Below are 21,383 nucleotides of genomic sequence, written 5' to 3' on the forward strand. Positions count from 1 at the left end.
TTTTATTTCATTTCTCATGCACTTAATTTAATAAGCTTTTTAGTAGATGCATCACACATCTGCATCCACTGTAACCTCCATAGCCGCATCCGTATCCTTTGCGTCCACCGCAGCCTCTACAGCCGCCTCCGCAGCCGAGACCATAGCCAGCGTCATAGCCGATTCGTTCGTCGAGCTGAGTAGTTGAGACTACTAGCACTAGCGGTGGGGAATTAGTCAGCGATATCAGCAGTACCGTTGTAAGGCATGTTACCGCAGTCACCGATACAGCCCTCGTACACCCTGAGCAGTAGGAGCAGCCCAAGCAGAAGACATTGAGATCCCCACCGGAGCTATCATATCCAGCGCTGAGACTCCCAAAGCCGTAGCCACAACCTCCACAACCGCAACCAATGCCCAAAATTGAACTGGCTGGACTGTGAACAATGCGGAACGGTTAATTTTTTGCCGCTCTATGTCCACTTATTTCAATTTTAATTTTAAAAGACTTACCTGAACTGCGAGGGCGGTAGCGACTTCAGAAACAGTTGACTTTGAACTGGATCAGCTTCTATACCAAGCAGTTTCCTTGAAAATCCACTTGCTCTGTATCTAAATAGCACATAGACGTGAGAAATTGGTCGAGATGATACCGGCATCTCGTTTTTACCATCGCACCGCCCGCCACCGGAGTAGAGTTCATCCATACTACCTGGAGCCACTGCGGTCATCCACAGTACGTTTCCAGAGATCTTTTTTGCCACGTACCGTCCGGCTATAAAATGAGCTCCCCTCCACGGTGTTTCCCGAGCGCTATGACATGTCCTTCTTCAAACGAGGCTTGTGGAGAGTATTAAGCGGTAGGCAGCGGCTTGGCTCTGTCCCTGGCATTGCTGAAGTCCATGGGCGACGGTAACCACTCACCATCAGGTGGGCCGTATGCCCGTCTGCCTACAAAGGCAATAAAAAAAAAACTTCAGAGATATTCTGGAGTTTTCGTCCTTCGGACGGTGTAATTAAGAAACAATTACCTGTTTGATAAAAAATCAAACTATTCTTGTTTTTCAACTGTTTCATTATAATCTTAGCTGAGAAGGCCTACTTGTTTATTCTTTGTTTTGATGTGTACGTGGATTGATGGATTATTGTTATCTGTTATATAAATGAATTGAATTGAATTGTTTCATATCTCAAGGTGAACATGATCCTCAGTTACTATATCGAGGGGTGAATGGCTATTTGATGTAAACGACGTTGCAGCTTTACAGGAAAGCTCTTAAAAGTTTAAAATATGAAAAAGTTGTCATCAACAAAAATAACTTCTTCAGCCATTTGAATGGGTTAAACATGATTGAAGATCAGTTAAAAACATCGAATTGTTGGGCTAGTACCAAATAAAACGCACCTTTAATTACAAAGATAAATGTTGTGTATTGGGCGAAATTTCGCGTAAACCAAATAGTCTGTGTCCCCTCGATATAAGAACGAAGTCTTGAAGCTTGAAGTATTCAAGATTCCCTAAATTCTGAGCATTGTTACTTTCTGTTCTATCTATTCTCCTTATCTGCGCTCAGAGTTGTGCATCAGAATCCAAATATGTATAACTTTTTTTTATTGCCTTTGTATGCAGACGAGCATACGGCCTGGTATACCTGATGGTAAGTGGTCACCGTCGCTCATGGACGTCAGCAATACCAGGGGCAGAGATAAGCCGCTGCCTACCATTAAGTACTCTCCGCAAGCTTCGTTTGAAGAAGGACATGTCATAGCGCTCGGAAAACACCGTGGAGGGGAGTTCATTCCAAAGCCGGATGGTACGTGGCAGAAAAGATCTTTGGAAACGCAATGTCGATGAACGCAGTGGTTCCAGATAATATGGATGAGCTCTGCTCCGATAGCGGGAGGTGCGATGATAAAAAGGAGATAAGGGGATCATCTCGAATAATTCCTCAGAGCATTCCCCATGGCCCATACGGTATAAAACACAGAGAGAACCGAAGTCCCTCCGTAGACTCCGAGGCTCCAAGCGATTCGCGAGAGCGGGACTATCGACCATCCGAACAGCCCGTTTCTGTATGGAGTCAAATTGAAGTAGCTGGTATTTGGGAGCCCCAGCCTAGAAGTGAGAGCAGTACTCCACGCGAGGCCGGACCTGCGCTTTATAAAGCGCAAGTCTCTGTCCAGGCGTGAAATACCGCTTCGCGCTGTTGAGGACTCCCAACATTTTAGAGGCCAATTTGGTTTTACCTTCCAAATGACTCCGATATTGGACATCGTTCGAAATATCGACCCCTAGAATCCTGATACTCGCAGAAAGCTGCAGGGATACTCCTTGAAATTCCGGCGCCATGACAAAAGGGTCATTCCTCGCAGTGAACGCGCAAACCTGTGTCTTCAATGGGTTGAACTGAACTGAATTCAGTTCACCCCACTTGGAAACCCGCCCCAGAGAATTCTCCACTTCAGACACAAGTTTTAATCGCCTCTTGTGTACAACGCTTCGAGAGAGACTCTGATGGCCGATATATCGCGCATCCCCCGTGGTTTTTACGGATGTTCCGTTATAACTACTGAACCATGCATCCGATTGACTTGAAACTTGGTATTCATATAGACAATACATGTACTTAATAGATAGGCAAATATTTAATATGAGTGTTGAATTTACTACACCTGTTCCGGGGGCGTTCATGATGAGAATCTTTGTGGGGGTGAGATATAATAATGTTAATTTTAAATGCCCAGCAAAGCGGACGGGTACAACTAGTTGTAGTATAAAATTGAGATTAGGAACTTATATCTCAAGACGGGTAGGGCGGCATTTACGTTGTTGATGTCTATGGGCTCCGGTCAACATATAACATCACGTGAGCCTCGTCCACCCAATTAAGCAATTAAAGGAATAAGCAATTAACAAGTATTCAGGAACATTTCACACGTTACAATAAAATACAATTGTGGTACTGAAAAGACAATGGGGATAATTACTGAAGGTGGGTTTTATTGATTTTTTCAATAATACATAACTCAATGAGCTTTTTAGTAGACGCCACAACATGAATGTCCGCAACTGCATCCTCAGCAGCAGCCGCAGCCTCCACAGCCGCATCCGCATCCACCGCAGCCTCCACAGCCGCATCCGCATCCACCGCAGCCTCCACAGCCGCATCCGCCGCAGCCTCCACAGCCGCATCCGCACCCGCCGCAGCTTTGGGTGATACCGACGCAACCGTCTCCGCAGCCGTAGTCGATACAACCACAACCCGAGCTGCACATGTCGCCACAGACATCAGCAGTACCAAGGAAAGGCACTTCACCGCAGACACAGACATCACCATTGTACCTGTTCTCGGAACATATACTTAGACCAGTAGGAGCAGCCGAGTTGGAACACACACAGAAACGGTCACAACATCTAGAGCCACAACCTCCACAACCGCAGCCACAACCTCTACAGCAGCAGCCACAACCGGTGCCCAAAACGGACTATGAACAAATGAAAAAATTAAATATTTTTAAGTAATCATTTTAAGTTCAATTAATTAAATTTAAAATTAAAGGACTTACCTGAGCCACGAGGGCGATGGCGCAGACGAAGAGAATGAGTTTAGCGGCCATGTTGTTTCACTGAATGACTTCAGAATGAGTTGACTCTGAACTACATCAGCTTTTATACCGAGCAGTTTCCTTGAAAATCCGCCTGCTTCATATCTAAATAGCATATAGACGTGACTTTGGAGATATTCTGCAGTTTTCGTCCTTCGGGCGATCTAATCAGGAAACAATTATGAACACCTGTTTGATTAAAAACCAAACTATCATTGTTTCTCAACTGTTTGTCATTTAATTTTTTCTTATCTCAAGGTGAACATGATCCTTAGTTACTATATAAGAACGAAGTCTTGAAGCTTAAAGTATTCAAGATTAAGTGCCTGAATATCCAGCATCATGTTTACCTTCGCTATTCTCCTTCTCTGCGTGCAGGGCTGTCTGATCCAAGTAAGTAATATTTTTTAAAAGCTTCCGAATGTGAGCAATATTTTTAACTTAATAGCGGTAGACCTCTTTTGCACCATTTCATTGTTCTCTAATTATCGTCGTAACAAAAACGAAAACAGGGGATTTCACAGATCTTGAGACCTGAGGTCTAACTCTGATTTGTTCTGTAAGTGCTCCCTTCAAGCCGGAGAACAATGTTTCCTGCCTGTAGCAGCTCATAATAGACCATGTTACCACTAGTAATTGTGCATTTAATAATTTAATCATTACACGATATTATTCCTTCACCGTGGAAATTATTATTAAAAACGTGATGGGTACGTAAATGATATATTTATGTACGTCTACTTTTGTACTCCAATACTTTAGATACATTATAATTGAGGTAAATACTTACTCAAATTCTACAATTGACGAAATTGGTGGATTATGTACAGAGAAACTAATGTGTCAATGTTAAATTTTAATTTATGTGGCTGTTTTAGAATGTGTACGGTCGGTGCTGTGGCTGTGGATGCGGTGGTGGTTGCGGTTGCGGTTGCTATGGCGGCGAGGGCGACGGTAATGTGAACGTCTGCGGTGAACTGCCCGTGTGTGGTGAAACCTGTGTCTGTGGCCGCGTGCCCATCTGCGGTAGTGTTTGCTACGGGGGTCCTGCCTGTGCTAGTGGCTGTGTCTCTATCTGCGGACGTTGCTGCGGATGCGGGTGCGGAGGTTGCGGTGGTTGCGGATGCGGTTGTGGAGGCTGCGGTGGATGCGGATGCGGCTGTGGAGGCTGCGGAGGATGCGGATGCGGACGTAGATGCTGTTGCTGCTAAAAAACCCATTGAGTTATTTATTATTGAAAAAATCAATAAAATCCAGATACAATAATAATTCTCATTGTATTTTCAATACCACAATGTATTTTATTTATGATTGAAAGCAAACATCTTTGTGCAATAAAAAAAAATCTAAATTGAGTTTTCAATAAAAGCGAGTTCATAATTCGTCTATTTTCATTAGATCTGTTGTCTTGGTCGCATCTAGCAAAGCGCTAATGCTGACAATACGCTCTAAAGAGTATGAATTACAAGTGGCCCACGTGTGTGGCCCGAGTGTCCCAAGTTGTTGAGGTATACACGCATGGCCACTTCATACTAGTTGGGATGTGAGCTCATAGACCCTTCTAAGTAATAAAAAACCCCATACTCTGACCTGCACCAATAATAATAATTATGCGTTCCTTTGCAACATTTGATACTCACCATTTATATAAAACAAGTTAGTCTAGTGTCATTATCCAAGGAGCAAAGAGGGTGATACGTCTAAATGGATTTAAAGTAGCCCACGTGTGGTCCTTTATGGAGATGTTCAACAACGAATATGTCCAATCCCAACAGTGAAAGTTTCAGTTCAGATACGACAATTCTGAAAGACTAAAGAATTCGTGGTTGCATTAAAATCAACAAAGATAGGTCCTAATTGGGAAAGGGCTGTATAAGTTTTCAAACTGCTACAGATTTAGTAGGGATTCTACTTTGTAATGTTTACAACTATTTATTATGTTTTTTTTTATTGTATTTGAATACACAGAACTTATTTAAAATCAGTTACCAGTTTTTTTTTTGCTAAAATTATCTTACTGAAAGGACAGTGAAGTTTATTATTGAATGTTGATTTTATTTCATTTCTCATGCACTTAATTTAATAAGCTTTTTAGTAGATGCATCATACATCTGCATCCACTGTAACCTCCATAGCCGCATCCGTATCCTTTGCGTCCACCGCAGCCTCTACAGCCGCCTCCGCAGCCGAGACCATAGCCAGCGTCATAGCCGATTCGTTGATTCGTTCGTCGAGCTGAGTAGTTGAGACTACTAGCACTAGCGGTGGGGAATTAGTCAGCGATATCAGCAGTACCGAGGTAAGGCATGTTACCGCAGACACCGATACAGCCCTCGTAAACCCTGGGCAGTAGGAGCAGCCCAAGCAGAAGACATTGAGATCCCCACCGGAGCTATCATATCCAGCGCTGAGACTCCCAAAGCCGTAGCCACAACCTTCACAACCGCAACCACAACCAATGCCCAAAATTGAACTGGCTGGACTGCGAACAATGCGGAATGGTTAAGTATTTACTGCTCTATGTCCACTTATTTCAATTTTAATTTTAAAACACTTATCTGAACCACGAGGGCGGTAGCGACTTCAGAATCAGTTGACTTTGAACTGGATCAGCTTCTATATAGTAGTTTCCTTGAAAATCCACTTGCTCTGTATCTAAATAGCATATAGACGTGAGAAATTGGTCGAGTTGATACCGGCATCTCGTTTTTACCATCGCACCGCCCGCCACCGGAGTAGAGTTCATCCATACTACCTGGAGCCACTGCGGTCATCCACAGTACGTTTCCAGAGATCTTTTTTGCCACGTACCGTCCGGCTATAAAATGAGCTCCCCACCACGGTGTTTCCCGAGCGCTATGACATGTCCTTCTTCAAACGAGGCTTGTGGAGAGTATTAAGCGGTAGGCAGCGGCTTGGCTCTGTCCCTGGCATTGCTGAAGTCCATGGGCGACGGTAATCACTCACCATCAGGTGGGCCGTATGCCCGTCTGCCTACAAAGGCAATAAAAAAAAAACTTCAGAGATATTCTGGAGTTTTCGTCCTTCGGACGGTGTAATTAAGAAACAATTACCTGTTTGATAGAAAATCAAACTATCATTGTTTCTCAACTGTTTTATTATAATCTTAGCTGAGAAGACCTAACTACTTGTTTATTCTTTGTTTATTTTATTTTGTTTTTTATATTATGTACCTGTTGTAATTAAATTTAGATTTTGTTGTGTATGTGGATTGATGGATTATTTTTATCTGATAAATAAATGAATTGAATTGAATTGTTTCATATCTCAAGGTGAACATGATCCTCAGTTACTATATCGAGGAATGAATGGCTATTTGATGTAAGCGACGTTGCAGCTTTACAGGAAAGCTGTTAAAAGTTTAAAATATGAAAAAGTTGTCATCACCAAAAATAACTTCTTCAGCCATTTGAATGGGTTTAACATAATTGAAGATCAGTTAAAAACATCGAATTGTTGGGCTAGTACCAAATAAAACTCACCTTTAATTACAAAGATAAATGTTGTGTATTGGGCGAAATGTCGCGTAAACCAAATAGTCTGTGTCCCCTCGATACAAGAACGAAGTCTTGAAGCTTGAAGTATTCAAGATTCCCTAAATTCTGAGCGTTGTTACCTTCTGTGCTATCTATTCTCCTTATCTGCGTTCAGAGTTGTGAATCAGAATCCAAATATGTATAACTTTTTTTTTATTGCCTTTGTATGCAAACGAGCATACGGCCCACCTGATGGTAAGTGGTCACCGTCGCTCATGGACGTCAGCAATACCAGGGGCAGAGCCAAGCCGCTGCGTACCATTAAGTTCTCTCTGCAAGCCTCGTTTGAGGACATGTAATAGCGCTCGGAAAACACCGTGGAGGGGAGTTCATTCCAAAGCCGGATGGTACGTGGCAGAAAAGATCTTTGAAAACGCACTGTCGATGAACGCAGTGGTTCCAGATAATATGGATGAACTCTGCTCCGATGGCGGGAGGTGCGATCATAAAAAGGAGATGAGGGGATCATCTCGAATAATTCCTTAGAGCATTCCCCATGGACCATACGGTATAAAACACAGAGACAACCGAAGTCCCTCCGTAGACCCAGAGGTTCCAAGCGATCCGCGAGAGCGGGACTGTCGACCATCCGAACAGCCCGTTTCTGTATGGAGTCAAATTGAAGTAGCTGGTATTTGGGAGCCCCGGCCCAAAAGTGAGAGCAGTACTCCACGCGAGGCCGGACCTGCGCTTTATAAAGCGCAAGTCTCTGTCCAGGTGTGAAATACCGCTTCGCGCTGTTGAGGACTCCCAACATTTTAGAGGCCAATTTGGTTTTACCTTCCAAATGACTCCGATATTGGACATCGTTCGAAATATCGACCCCTAGAATCCTGATACTCGCAGAAAGCTGCAGGGATACTCCTTGAAATTCCGGCGCCATGACAAAAGGGTCATTCCTCGCAGTGAACGCGCAAACCTGTGTCTTCAATGGGTTGAACTGAACTGAATTCAGTTCACCCCACTTGGAAACCCGCCCCAGAGAATTCTCCACTTCAGACACAAGTTTTAATCGCCTCTTGTGTACAACGCTTCGAGAGAGACTCTGATGGCCGATATATCGCGCATCCCCCGTGGTTTTTACGGATGTTCCATTATAACTACTGAACCATGCATCCGATTGACTTGAAACTTGGTATCCATATAGACAATACATATACTTAATAGATAGGCTAATATTTAATATGAGTGTTGGATTTACTACACCAGTTCCTGGGGCGTTAATGATGAGAATCTTTGTGGGGGTGAGATATAATAATGTTAATTTTAAATGCCCAGCGAAGCGGACGGTCACAGCTAGTTGTAGTACAAAATTGAGATTAGGAACTTATATCTCAAGACGGGTAGGGCGGCATTTACGTTGTTGATGTCTATGGGCTCCGGTCAACACATAACATCAGGTGAGCCTCGTCCACCCAATTAAGCAATTAAAAGAATAAGCAATTAACACGTATTCAGGAACATTTCACACGTTACAATAAAATACAATTGTGGTACTGAAAAGACAATGAGGATAATTACTGAAGGTGGGTTTTATTGATTTTTTCAATAATACATAACTCAATGAGCTTTTTAGTAGACGCCACAAATGCATGTCCGCAACTGCATCCTCAGCAGCAGCCGCAGCCTCCACAGCCGCATCCGCATCCACCACAACCTCCACAGCATCCGCATCCACCGCAGCCTCCACAGCCGCATCCGCATCCACCACAACCTCCACAGCATCCGCATCCACCGCAGCCTCCACAGCCGCATCCGCCGCAGCCTCCGCATCCGCATCCACCGCAGCCTCCACAGCCGCATCCGCACCCGCCGCAGCTTTGGGTGATACCGATGCAATCGTCTCCGCAGCCGTAGTCGATACAACCACAACCCGAGCTGCACATGTCGCCACAGACATCAGCAGTACCAAGGAAAGGCACTTCACCGCAGACACAGACATCACCATTGTACCTGTTCTCGGAACATATACTTAGACCAGTAGGAGCAGCCGAGTTGGAACACACACAGAAACGGTCACAACATCTAGAGCCACAACCTCCACAACCGCAGCCACAACCTCTACAGCCGCAGCCGCAACCGGTGCCCAAAACAGACTATGAACAAAGGAAACAATTAAATATTTTTAAGTAATCATTTTAAGTTCAATTAATTAAATTTAAAATTATAAGACTTACCTGAGCCACGAGGGCGATGGCGCAGACGAAGAGAATGAGTTTAGCGGCCATGTTGTTTCACTGAATGACTTCAGAATGAGTTGACTCTGAACTACATCAGCTTTTATACCGAGCAGTTTCCTTGAAAATCCGCATGCTTCATATCTAAATAGCATAAAGACGTGACTTTGGAGATATTCTGCAGTTTTCGTCCTTCGGGTCGTGTAATAAGGAAACAATTACGAACACCTGTTTGATTAAAAACCAAACTATCATTGTTTCTCAACTGTTTGTCATTGAATTGTTTCTTATCTCAAGGTGAACATGATTCTTAGTTACTATATAAGAACGAAGTCTTGAAGCTTAAAGTATTCAAGATTAAGTGCCTGAATATCCAGCATCATGTTTACCTTCGCTATTCTCCTTCTCTGCGTTCAGGGCTGTCTGATCCAAGTAAGTTTTATTTTTTTAAATCTTCCGAATGTAAGCAATATTTTTAACTTAATAGCAGTAGATCTCTTTTGTGCCCTTTCATTGTTCTCTGATTATCTTCGTAATAAAAACGAAAACGTAGAGGATTTGACAGATCTTGAGACATGAGGTCGAATTCTGATTTGTTCTGTAAGTGCTCCCTTCAAGCCGGAGAACAATGTTTCCTGTCTGTAGCAGCTCATAATAGACCATATTACCACTAGTAATTGTGCATTTAATAATTTAATCATTACACGATATTATTCCTTTACCGTGGAAATTATTATTAAAAGCGTGATGGGTACGTAAATGATATATTTATGTACGTCTACTTTTTTACACCAATACTTTAGATACATTGTAATTGAGGCAGATACTTACTCAAATTCTACAATTGACGAAATTGGTGGGTTATGTACCGAGGAACTAAGGTGTCAATATTTAATTTTAATTTATGTGGCTGTTTTAGAATGTGTACGGTCAGTGCTGTGGCTGTGGATGCGGTGGTGGTTGCGGTTGCGGTTGCTATGGCGGCGAGGGCGACGGTAATGTGAACGTCTGCGGTGAGCTGCCCGTGTGTGGTGAAACCTGTGTCTGTGGCCGCGTGCCCATCTGCGGAGGTGTTTGCTTCAAGGGCCCTGCCTGTGCTAGTGGTTGTGTCTCTATCTGCGGACGTTGCTGCGGATGCGGTGGATGCGGATGCGGTTGTGGAGGCTGCGGTGGATGTGGATGCGGCTGCGGAGGCTGCGGTGGATGCGGATGCGGCTGTGGAGGCTGCGGAGGATGCGGATGCGGACGTAGATGCTGTTGCTGCTAAAAAACCCATTGAGTTATTTATTATTGAAAAAATCAATAAAATCCAGATTCAATAATAATTCTCATTGTATTTTCAGTACCACAATGTATTTTATTTATGATTGAAAGGAAACATCTTTGTGCAATAAAAAAAAATCTAAATTGAGTTTTCAATAAAAGCGAAATTCATAATTCGTCTATTTTCATTAGATCTGTAGCATGTTAAAAATTCTTTGTTACGTAATATTATTATTATTATTACATTTACATTATTACATTATATAAATAGATTTTTTAATGTTAATCATTTATTTAATCGTTACAACTTAAGGTACAACAAGGTATAACAAGATAGTTTTAAATTAATAATTTTGTGCAGCGACCGGCGCATGCGCGTTATTCAAATTTTTCGAAACTCACTGACTGCATTTTTACGAATCTTGCGCAGGTGTCGGTCGCGCGGCGTTGGTCAACACTTTAGGGTTCCGCTTAGCGTGCGAGGATCTTTTTATTATATTTCAGTTCCGCACGTTACACACTCCCCCTTTTGACCTGGCGAGAAATCCTTGACTGGTCAAACAAACAACGCGGAATGAGACCCAGTCTACTCCACCACCCTACGCGGTCGACCCCGGCGGCGCTTGGGAATCACAGGCTCGGGACATACATCCTCCCTCGCATGATAAGGTCGCAAATCCGAGACATGATACTTACCAAAAACTTCGCCCGACGACTCGTATGCTAGAAGGTAGGAAGTAGGACTCACCTTTTTTGAAATCACATATGGCCCATCCCGCTTAGGATTAAACTTCGACGTAATACCCTTACTAGCATTACTAAGTACGTGGGTCTTCATCAATACGAGATCCCCTTCTGCAAACTGGTAAGGTTCAGAGCGCCTTAGATCAGCGCGCGTCTTTTGAATATCTTGATGATGTTCAATATTCTCCTTAGCGGTCGAGATGGTCTCGGCAAGCTTGGACAAGTATGGGCTTATCTGGGGGACAAAGTTCTCGGACTCTACGACGGCGCGAAGATCAAGCTGAGCGGATATTGGAGATCGGAGCTCACGACCAAAGGTAAGATAAGCTGGCGTTTGCTCGGTTGACGTGCAGACGGAACTATTAAAAGCGAATCGGACGAACGACAGTACCTCAGGCCACTGCTGGTGACGGCCTTTAAGCAATATGGCAAGGTGAGCCTTTAAGTCCCGATTCTTCCGCTCAACCGGATTGGCTTCGGGATGATAAAGAGGAATGAGATTTTGTTTTACCCCTAAAAAAAACATAGCCTTTTGCATGACATCGGCCACATATTGAACTCCGTTGTCGGAAATCATCCGGCGAGGCACTCCGAATCTCATAAAGACTTCATTAACGAGGGTTTTTTGCACATACCTCGGCAGTGGCATCAATGAGAGCGAACAGCTCAACCCACTTACTGGCGGTGTCTTCGACTATCAGGATCCACCTCTCACCGCAGGGTCCTTTGGGTAAAGGCCCGAAAAGGTCCACTGCAATAACTTCAAACCGCTGAGCTGGAACTGGAGTCTGGAGTAGTCCCGCTGGCTTAAAGTTAGACGGCTTGTACCGCTGGCACTCTATACACGTTTTCAAATACTCAGTAACATAGCGTCTCAAACCTGGAAAATAGAATCGTTGGGAGATACGATGAATGGTCCTTTGAATCCCCCCGTGAGCGGCTGTGGGCGAGTCATGACACTCGAACATGACCTTGCCACGCAAGCTCTCTGGTACGACTAGCTGAGGTTCCTCGGACTCAGAATCTTCGGCGTAGCGGTATAGAACGCCTTGAGTTAGGAGATAGCCTCGTTCAGACCATCTATTAACAGATAATTCATCGGTCCCTTCCAAATCAATGATGATCTTGGAAATTTCCGGATCAGCCATCTGAGCGTCCCAGGTCGAAGCGGCATCCCAGTGGGGCACGTCGACGATAACGGGACAGATTCCACAGTCCGGTGGCGAGTTGAGCTCGGTCACTGGGCGGCTAAGCGTGTCGGCTATCACATTAACTTTTCCTGGGGTGTACTCAATTTGCAAATCGTAAGCTTGAAGCTTCATAGCCCAGCGAACTAACCTGCTGCTCGGTGACTTTACTGAAAACAACCATTTCAGGGGCTGATGGTCACTACGAACGTGCACCAGATGTCCATCGATGTAGCCTCGGAATCGCTCCACAGCCCAGACGACAGCGAGCGCCTCCCGTTCGGTCGTCGAATAGTTGCGCTCCGCCGATGTCAGAAGACGACTGGCGTACTCAATGGGACGCTCATCATTGGATGACTCCCCCTGGAGCAAACATGCACCTAGAGCATAATCACTCGCGTCAGTCCTAAGGATGAAAGGCTTAGTATAGTCTGCCTGTACCAAAATCGGAGATGTCGTCAGTAGCCTCTTAAGAGATTTGAAGGCATCATCCTGCTCCAGGCCCCAAATCCAAAGCTGACTCTTTTTGGTCAATCGTGTGAGTGGTTCGGCTATCTTCGCAAAGTTCGGGATGAACTTACGAAACCACGAGCACGTCTGGAGAAAAGTACGAAGTTGTCGAAGACATGTAGGTTCCTTCATATCCAACACAGCGCTTACCTTGTCCCTGTCCGGAGATATACCTGACCTCGAGATCACGTGACCAAGGTATTTGACTTGCTCCCGGGCAAAAGCGCATTTGTCCCTATTGGCTCGCAGCTTGAACACGCGGAGCCGGTCAAACACCGCACGGAGATCTGAAAAATGCTTATCAATATTTTCTGATATTACTAAAATATCGTCGAGATACGCCAGGATAGCTACCTCCTGGAGAGAAGAGCCCGATCGAAACCGATCAATCAGTCTCTGAAAGGTTGCCGGTGCGTTCTTCAAGCCGAAAGGCATACGCTTAAAACGAAAGGTACCAAAGGGTGTACTAAAAGCAGTTTTGTCTCTGTCCAGGGTTTGAACCTGCCAGTACCCGCTCCGAAGGTCCAACGAGCTCATAACGCAACCTCCATTGGTAGACTGAAGAAGTTCATCAATTCGAGGCATGGGATAGGAATCGGTCTTGGTGACCGCATTCAGTTTCCTATAATCAACACAAAACCTATACGTACCGTTAGGTTTCGGCACCAAGACACACGGCGCGGACCACGCAGACTCACATTCCTCGATCACGTCCTCTGCTAGCATCTTGTCGAGCTCGGCGCGCATGACCTCTTTCCTCGCCGGCGTGACACGATACGGAGGTACAGCGATAGGAGGGTGGTCGCCGGTGTCGATCCGATGCTCTGAAAAAGGAGTCGGCTCACCGACTTCCTCGAAAACATCAGTATATTCACCCAGTAAATCCACCAGACGCCCCTTTTCAGACTCCGATAAGAATTTGCCTTCATCCTCGCGCAACAAGTTTATAGAAGCGCAACTTATGGGGTCACGTGAATTTTCACATGACAAAGGGTGAATGTCCCGGGGCTGATCAGCCGAGCGCCAAGTCATAGAAGAGAAATCAATTATTAATCGTGCCTTCAAAATAAAATCTATTCCTAACAAGGTTTCATTATTCTGAGAATCGGGGAATATAATAAACTCAATAGGTATACATACTGAACTTAATTCAACGTCTGCATGTGTTAATAATATCTTAGTGTTCCGAGTGGTACCATCTGCGAGTCTCACCGACATATTTTCAGTGCGAAACTTCATACCTAAACGTTGAAAAAGCGCGTAGAGTGTGTAACCCGCGATACTACGCCGTGCGGCGGTATCTAACAAAGCAGTCCCATTATAACCCTGTATACCTATATGCAATATAGGTCGACTTACAGAATGTTTATCATTACAATGTGAATCTGAGAAAGTGTTTACATTTACAGAATAGAATACATTGTCCTTAACGTGCGAGTTTCTATTAATAACATTACTCTGAATATTGCTAGGAATATTGTTACATTTTGGACAGTTACTTTTAATAAAACCTTTTTCACCACAACCATAACAAGATACAGATTTGTTTTCACTAATTTTGTTACAAGAATCACGGACATGTCCACGCGATTTGCAATACACACAAAATAGCTTTTTAACCAATGTTTCGCTTTTTACACTACGCGGGGATGGGGACGGTTGAGGTAGCGACGACGGTGCAACAGCAACGGAGGAGCGCACTAGCGCAGCGGCGGCGCCGGCAGGTCTCGGCGATCTCACACTTGTCACGTCAGGCGCGGAGCTGCGTTCGCCGAACACCGTAGGTAACGACTTGTGTGGCTGCGGCGGAATGTTGGGGGCAGCCGTGCACTCCACAAGTGACTCCTCCACCATGCGCGACTTCTCTATGAGTGTTTCTATGTCGCTCACACCATCTCTCGGTAGTCTTTTCCTTATCCGTTTATGAAGTAGACCATAGATTATGTCTAACCTGGCTTCCTCTGGTAGCTGGTACGGCAATCTGGACAGCATAGCACGTATCCTCACTATGAAACTGTCAGCAAGCTCATCACCTTGCTCAGACGAAAACACGTCACGAAAAACTTTATGTGCAGGGCGTGGCACACCATACATAGCTCGTAACCTTTTGAGAGCGTCGGGCCACGAGGACACTTCGTTCCGGACCCCTCTCCACCATATGGCTGCTTCGCCTTCCATGAGCATTGGTAGTCCACGCAATGCGATATCGTCGGAGACGCACGCACACTCCTTGTACACCTCCACAGAGTCGATAAACGCTTCAACGGCCTCCGGATCGCGAGCGACGCCATCAAAACGCGCGGTGCATTTAGCCATGTTACTTGTTGGCGTCGGGGACGGTGACACTATCGGGGTGGTGAACTTCGATCCACTTCCCAAACCATGCGATGCCCACAGGGACTCGACGAGTTGTCGGTTCGCCTCGGCCTGCGACTTTGAGAAGGCGGCCAGGAGCGAGGACAGCTGATCCCCGGACATGAGCACTGGTGCTGGCGAGGGCACTGCGTCCACCTTTTCATCACCAGAATCACTATTGTCATCCGTCTGTTGGCGTATTTTTCGCGGCGGCATTTTTCAGGTACTTCTCGAAATTTCTAGTGGGTAAGTATTTATGTACGTCGACTTAAATACGATGACGGCCCCACGTTGGGCGCCAATTTAATGTTAATCATTTATTTAATCGTTACAACTTAAGGTACAACAAGGTATAACAAGATAGTTTTAAATTAATAATTTTGTGCAGCGACCGGCGCATGCGCGTTATTCAAATTTTTCGAAACTCACTGACTGCATTTTTACGAATCTTGCGCAGGTGTCGGTCGCGCGGCGTTGGTCAACACTTTAGGGTTCCGCTTAGCGTGCGAGGATCTTTTTATTATATTTCAGTTCCGCACGTTACAATTTAAATTTTTATAAATAATTGTATGTTGAACGGACAAACGATCCGAATTTTTATATAGTGACTACATATACAAAATAAATGTACATCTAGACACACTTGGTGTAGGTCCTCGCCAAGTCAGTCAGCTGGTCGACTTAAGGCGAGACGCTTGCGCTTTTTGAATGACTTTGGCTAACAACAGTGATTATAAAATACTTATAAGTTTGTAATAGTATATACTGTCGCTTCATGTTATCGTTTCTCATATCTCCACTCTTTTCTCCTTCTTTGTGTTTGTGCTTTCTTTTGACAATAAACTGATAGTACTTTAAACTGTGCGGGTGGTTTAATTTTACAACACTTTATTGGTGACCTCTCATACAGAACGCAATATGAGTGTGGAAAAAACAATTGCAATTGGCAGTAGTGACCTTGGTCGTGTGGGTGTAAGGGTACCACCGTTCTACCCGGATAAACCTGCGCTGTGGTTTGCACAGCTGGAGAGCCAGTTCCTGTTGTCGAGTATCACCGCTGACTCGACAAAATTCCACTATACCTGCAGCCAGTTGGATGAAACCTACGCCTCGACAGTGGAGGGTATCATCCCCAATCCTCCAGCCAGTAGGAAGTACGAGCGACTAAAGTCAGAGTTGATTAACCGTGTTTCCAAGTCCCGTGAAAAGAAAGTCCAACAACTCCTGCATCACGAGGAACTCGTTGTGTCTCAAAAGTGAGAGAGATTCAGTTCAGATATGACAATTCGGGGAGACTGAAGAATTCGTGATTGCTTTCAAATCGAAGAGACTACATCAAATTTCAAGCTGCTGCCATATTCATAAAGTAAAGATTTAGAGATTTTACTTTAAAACGTTACAATATTGGTTTACAATTCAAGATTTTAGAAGGATTACTGGTGGCCCGGAGGCCTTTCCAGTTTCACTAGGACAGGTGGGCGAGCAAGGGCTCAGCCAGAAGTGATAAGATTTGCTAACAGCTATCCGAGCGCCTCCGAAGGCCTATCGGCTCAAGAGCAGCTGTTTCGCGAATGAATCGCGACATGCTGAGAAGATCAGCGAGAAAATCAGCGGGCTGATATTTAGGTTAGGTTGCATGTCGAACTCTTTGCCAAGTTTGACGATTAAGGTTACCGGGGTCCTTAAGCCTAAGAGTAACTACTAGGTTAAGAGTAACTAGGCTGGCCGGGTCGACGGTGACCGAGGTATGTGCGCAGATTGAGTGCTGGACGTGTACTGGTTTTGCAATGTATCGGCCAGCAGTTCTGCTTGTTGGTCGTTATTGTAAGCCGTGAGTCGGCCTGAGGGGCCTACGAGGGGAGGCATAGTTACTACCGTATCCGATTTGAGAGTACGAGCAAAGCCATAGTAAGACCGTTGTGAGGACATGAGTCCTTCTAAGATATTAGACGAACGGACATATTGGACTTCGACGATGCGAGATTTTACGTCCTATTGTAGAGCACCAATTGGAATACGATTCTCCTCGGTAGGATACCTATTGTAGGCATGGATCGAGGCGTTTTTGCGACAAAAAGCCAAGCTAACTTATGCAATGCAGGTGCAGGCAATGGACTGGCACGATACAAAAATAATCGGTGGAAAGTCATAACATCAGAGTGGATAGAGCCAAAAAGAAAAAGAATAGCAGGCAGACCGAAGAAAAGGTGGGCTGACGACATAACAGATATTGCAGGCAATGAGTGGCTGATTATTTGCAATAAATAGGGACAAATAGAAAAAAAACAAAGAGTTCGTATCCCAAAAAACGAACTATCTTAGATTAAAAGAAAAACTATTATATTTATATAAATACTAACAAATGAAAACCAACATTTACATCTTGCAATATAGCATTTACTATGTTGTTTACAGTAAAATGAAGAATATAGGCTTTTTATTTTATATTTATTTTTATTTATTTACTAGACTTCATGTAAAACTTACATTGGCGGACTTAATGCCTAAGGTATTCTCTACCAGTTAACCAAAGGTAGGTAGTGCAGAGTAAATAGTAGTATATCTGAGTTCATGAGCCCCCTTTTTCGCACACATATGGTGAAGACTTCCTTGAGGGTTTTGGTCGATGGGCTGAGCAGGACCATATCGTCTGCATAACTAATGTTGTTTATAAAAACATCCTTAATCGAACAACCGGCTCTGCTGAGCTCAGGGACTAGGTCATCGACATAAAAGGTGAAGAGGTTCGGTGATGTTAGCCCACTCCTAACACCACATTGCAGCAACATATCCTATAGCGTCTCCGACCATCCCACCACATTAACCTGATTCCCGTATCAATACTGGTTGATTGGAGTCGGTATAGTTGGTAGTGACATAAGTTCGACTGGGTAAAATACTGGTGGTAGAATCTCTGCGAATCCGTATGAGAACTATCATCTCCCTGCCTATGTCAGCCATGAAACATTAACGCAATGCGATTTGAAGAGCGAGGCAGCCAATGTATTTACAAAACTGAGATTTGGAACTCATGTCTCAAGATGGGTAAGGCGGGAGCTACGTTGTTGATGTCTATGTGCTCCCGTATACACATTACATCAGGAGGATCGCGTCCACTTGATTAAGGAATTAGAAAACCTAACATGTATTGAGGAAAATAGTTCGCACGTTCAAATAAAATACAATTTTGTCACTAAACAGACAATGAGGATGTTTGAATTCGGAACGAAAAAGGTGTCAACGAGCGACGTCCGCTATGACGCCTTACCCCTTTTTCCATTTCCAGCCGTCAAGGGCGATACATCTGTTTCTAATTTCTTATAGTCATTAATTTTAAATTCTTTATTTTGTCACTTATAGATAAATAAAAATATCAAACTAATAATACAGTCCACTCTTATTCACTACAACGCAACATATGGTCCTTCGAGCCCGATTATTACTGAATGTAGGTTTTATTGATTTTTTCACTAATATTCAGCTCAATGAGCCTCAACATCTTTGTCCGCATCCGCATCGTCCGCAGTCACGGCAGCCTCCACAGCAGCATTCACTTCTTCCACAACCTCCACAGCCGCATCCGCATCCACCGCAGCCTCTACAACAGCATCCACATCCTCCACAACCTCCACAACCGCATCCCCATCATCCATAACCACTACCGCGGCATCCGCATGGTCTACAGCATCCACAGCCGCCTCCGCTGCCACATCCGCATCCGCCGCAGCTTTGGGTGATACCGACGCAACTGTTTCCGCAGACGTAGTCGATTCAACCACAACCTGAGCTGCACATGTCGCCACAGATAACAGCAATACCAAGGAACGGCACTTCACCGTAGGCACAAACTTCACCATTGTACCGATTCTCGGTATATATACCAGTAGGAGCAGTCGGTTGGAAACACACGGAAACAGTCACAACCTCTACAGTCGCAGCCACAACCGATGCTCAAAATGGACTATGAACAAAATATAAAACAATTACATATTTTTAAGTAATCATTTTAAATCCATTTAAATCAATTTAAAATTAAAAGACTTACCCGGACCACGAGGGCGGTGTCGCAGACGAAGAGAATGAGTTGACTCTGAACTGTATCAGCTTTTATACCGAGCAGTTTCCTTGAAAATCCGCTTGGTTCATATCTAAATAGCATAAAAACGTGACTTTGGAGATATTATGCAGTTTTCGTCCTTCGGGCGATCTAATAAGGAAACAATTACGAACACCTGTTTGATTAAAAACCAAACTGTAATTGTTTCTCAATAGTCTCATTATAATCTTAGTTGAGAAGGCCTAGTTGTTTATTCTTTGTTTATTTTATTTTGTTTTTTATATGTACCTGTTATAATTTAATTTTGATATTGATGTGTATGTAATTTGATGGATTATTGCTATCTGATAAATAAATTAATTGAATTGTTTCTTATCGGTTTTGTAGAGTGTCACCTTGTTCCGAAGAGACATTTTACTCCGCTTACAGATCATAGGATAAAGACGGCCGAGAACCAAACACTTAACACATCGGGGGCGCGCAGTTGGCAGTTATGGCCCTGACTAGGAGTGCCTTTTTTATGAGGGACTTCGACGGCGATACCGGAGAGCCTGCAGACGGTCCGTATGTTAAAAATTTGCTTACCCTCGGGGGTAGGCTGGAGAGCGACTAGAACCATATTATATGGCTCCCTACCACGGCCGGTGTGCATGCGGTGCACGGAATTTACTGGTAGACCTTGTTCTAGCAGGTCAGCCATGACGAGCTCGGCATCTAGCTCCTTCGGGATTCCGCGTATGACAACGCGGAGTTCGCGCTCCTCCTGGAGCGTATAAGTGTGGAAACTTACTTTAGTGTGGAAACTTATACGCTCCTCGCGGAGGTAACTTGAAAAGAGCCTTATGGTCGTCCGGTGTCGTTACTTTTATTTGAATCCCGTTGGCGAGATTACGGACGCTGACAAAATTGATATTTTTGGCCTTAAGGGCCAGGGAAATTCGGTCCCAAGCTGCCTTCTCTTGAAGGATAATCGGGGGAGGGGTCTGAGTTTTATTTTGTACCACCAGACGCGGTGACGGTGTGGCGCGGGCAGGGGGAGCGACGGGGGTCCGAGGCCGGAGGCGCAACGCGTTTGCGCCTTTACTTACTTTAACGGCTGCAGGAGCTCGAGACTCCGCGGCGTGTTTCTTACCCTTTTGTACGAGGTGAATCCGTCCGTCAATGAGACAGGGGCAATGTCGACCTCCATATCTGTGTCAGAATCGGAGGACAAGGAGGCAGGCGCGGACGACATGTGGGTGGGTGCAGGTAGTTCAGAAGTCGCGGGAGCGGCGGGCGTGACGGAGGCCGCGGACGATCGCACGGAAGAAACGGGGGCCGCGGCGGTTTTACGCGCCAGTACAGGCGACGCCGGAGCGGAGGGCACGACCGAACCCGCCGTGTACGACGCGGGAGCTTTGCATTCGGGTACCGAGGACACGGAAGCGGCGAGCGCGACGAAATCCGCGAGAGAGTTTGCGGCGTGTTCAGCTTTGAAGGCCAGTAATTCCGTGGTTAGTTTCCGGTGTCGTAGGCGGAGAAATTCTCTAAATAGAGCTTTAGTCGACTCCCGTGCGGACTCACAAGACGTCCTACCAACAGTAATTATGCAACTTATTCCTTCATCGTGGAAATCGATCCTGAACATTAGTTAAGTACGGATTTCATCAGAAAAATTGGCACTTGCCTGCAGCATTCAAACACCCTTGCCTCGCTACATACAAATACACCGGGCGTCTATATAAGTGCCCAGGGCGGTAAATTTTTTAGGGCGGAAAATTTTTGAAGTTAGAAAAAAAACAAATATTTGTTTATGTTTTTGGAATATAATAACATCTTTTAGGGACCACAAATGTCCCCATAGCAACTATTAATATGTATGTGTGAGCAATAATTATATTGCAGTAATGCTACGTCAGTCTCGGGACTGTCGGGGCTGTCGATAGCACGTTAGGTTGTAATCCCAATA

General features: G+C 44.7%; 1 protein-coding gene across 1 annotated transcript; it reads left to right on the forward strand.

Annotated features, from left to right (window-relative positions):
* Positions 1-3,927: 3,927 nt before the first annotated feature.
* Positions 3,928-4,796, forward strand: LOC119629662 (chorion class high-cysteine HCA protein 12-like). The gene is made up of 2 exons (XM_038016184.2): positions 3,928-3,978; positions 4,464-4,796. Exons 1-2 carry the CDS (start codon positions 3,928-3,930, stop codon positions 4,794-4,796), a joined length of 384 nt encoding a protein of 127 aa, XP_037872112.2.
* Positions 4,797-21,383: the final 16,587 nt, after the last annotated feature.

Source organism: Bombyx mori, chromosome 2, assembly GCF_030269925.1.
Source record: "Bombyx mori chromosome 2, ASM3026992v2".
NCBI lineage: Eukaryota > Metazoa > Arthropoda > Insecta > Lepidoptera > Bombycidae > Bombyx > Bombyx mori.

Coding starts and splice junctions, on each gene's coding strand:
- LOC119629662 (XM_038016184.2), top strand. CDS start 3,928: ATGTTTACCTTCGCTATTCTCCTTCTCTGCGTGCAGGGCTGTCTGATC. Junction 3,979..4,463: donor TGCAGGGCTGTCTGATCCAA/GTAAGTAATATT, acceptor TGGCTGTTTTAG/AATGTGTACGGTCGGTGCTG.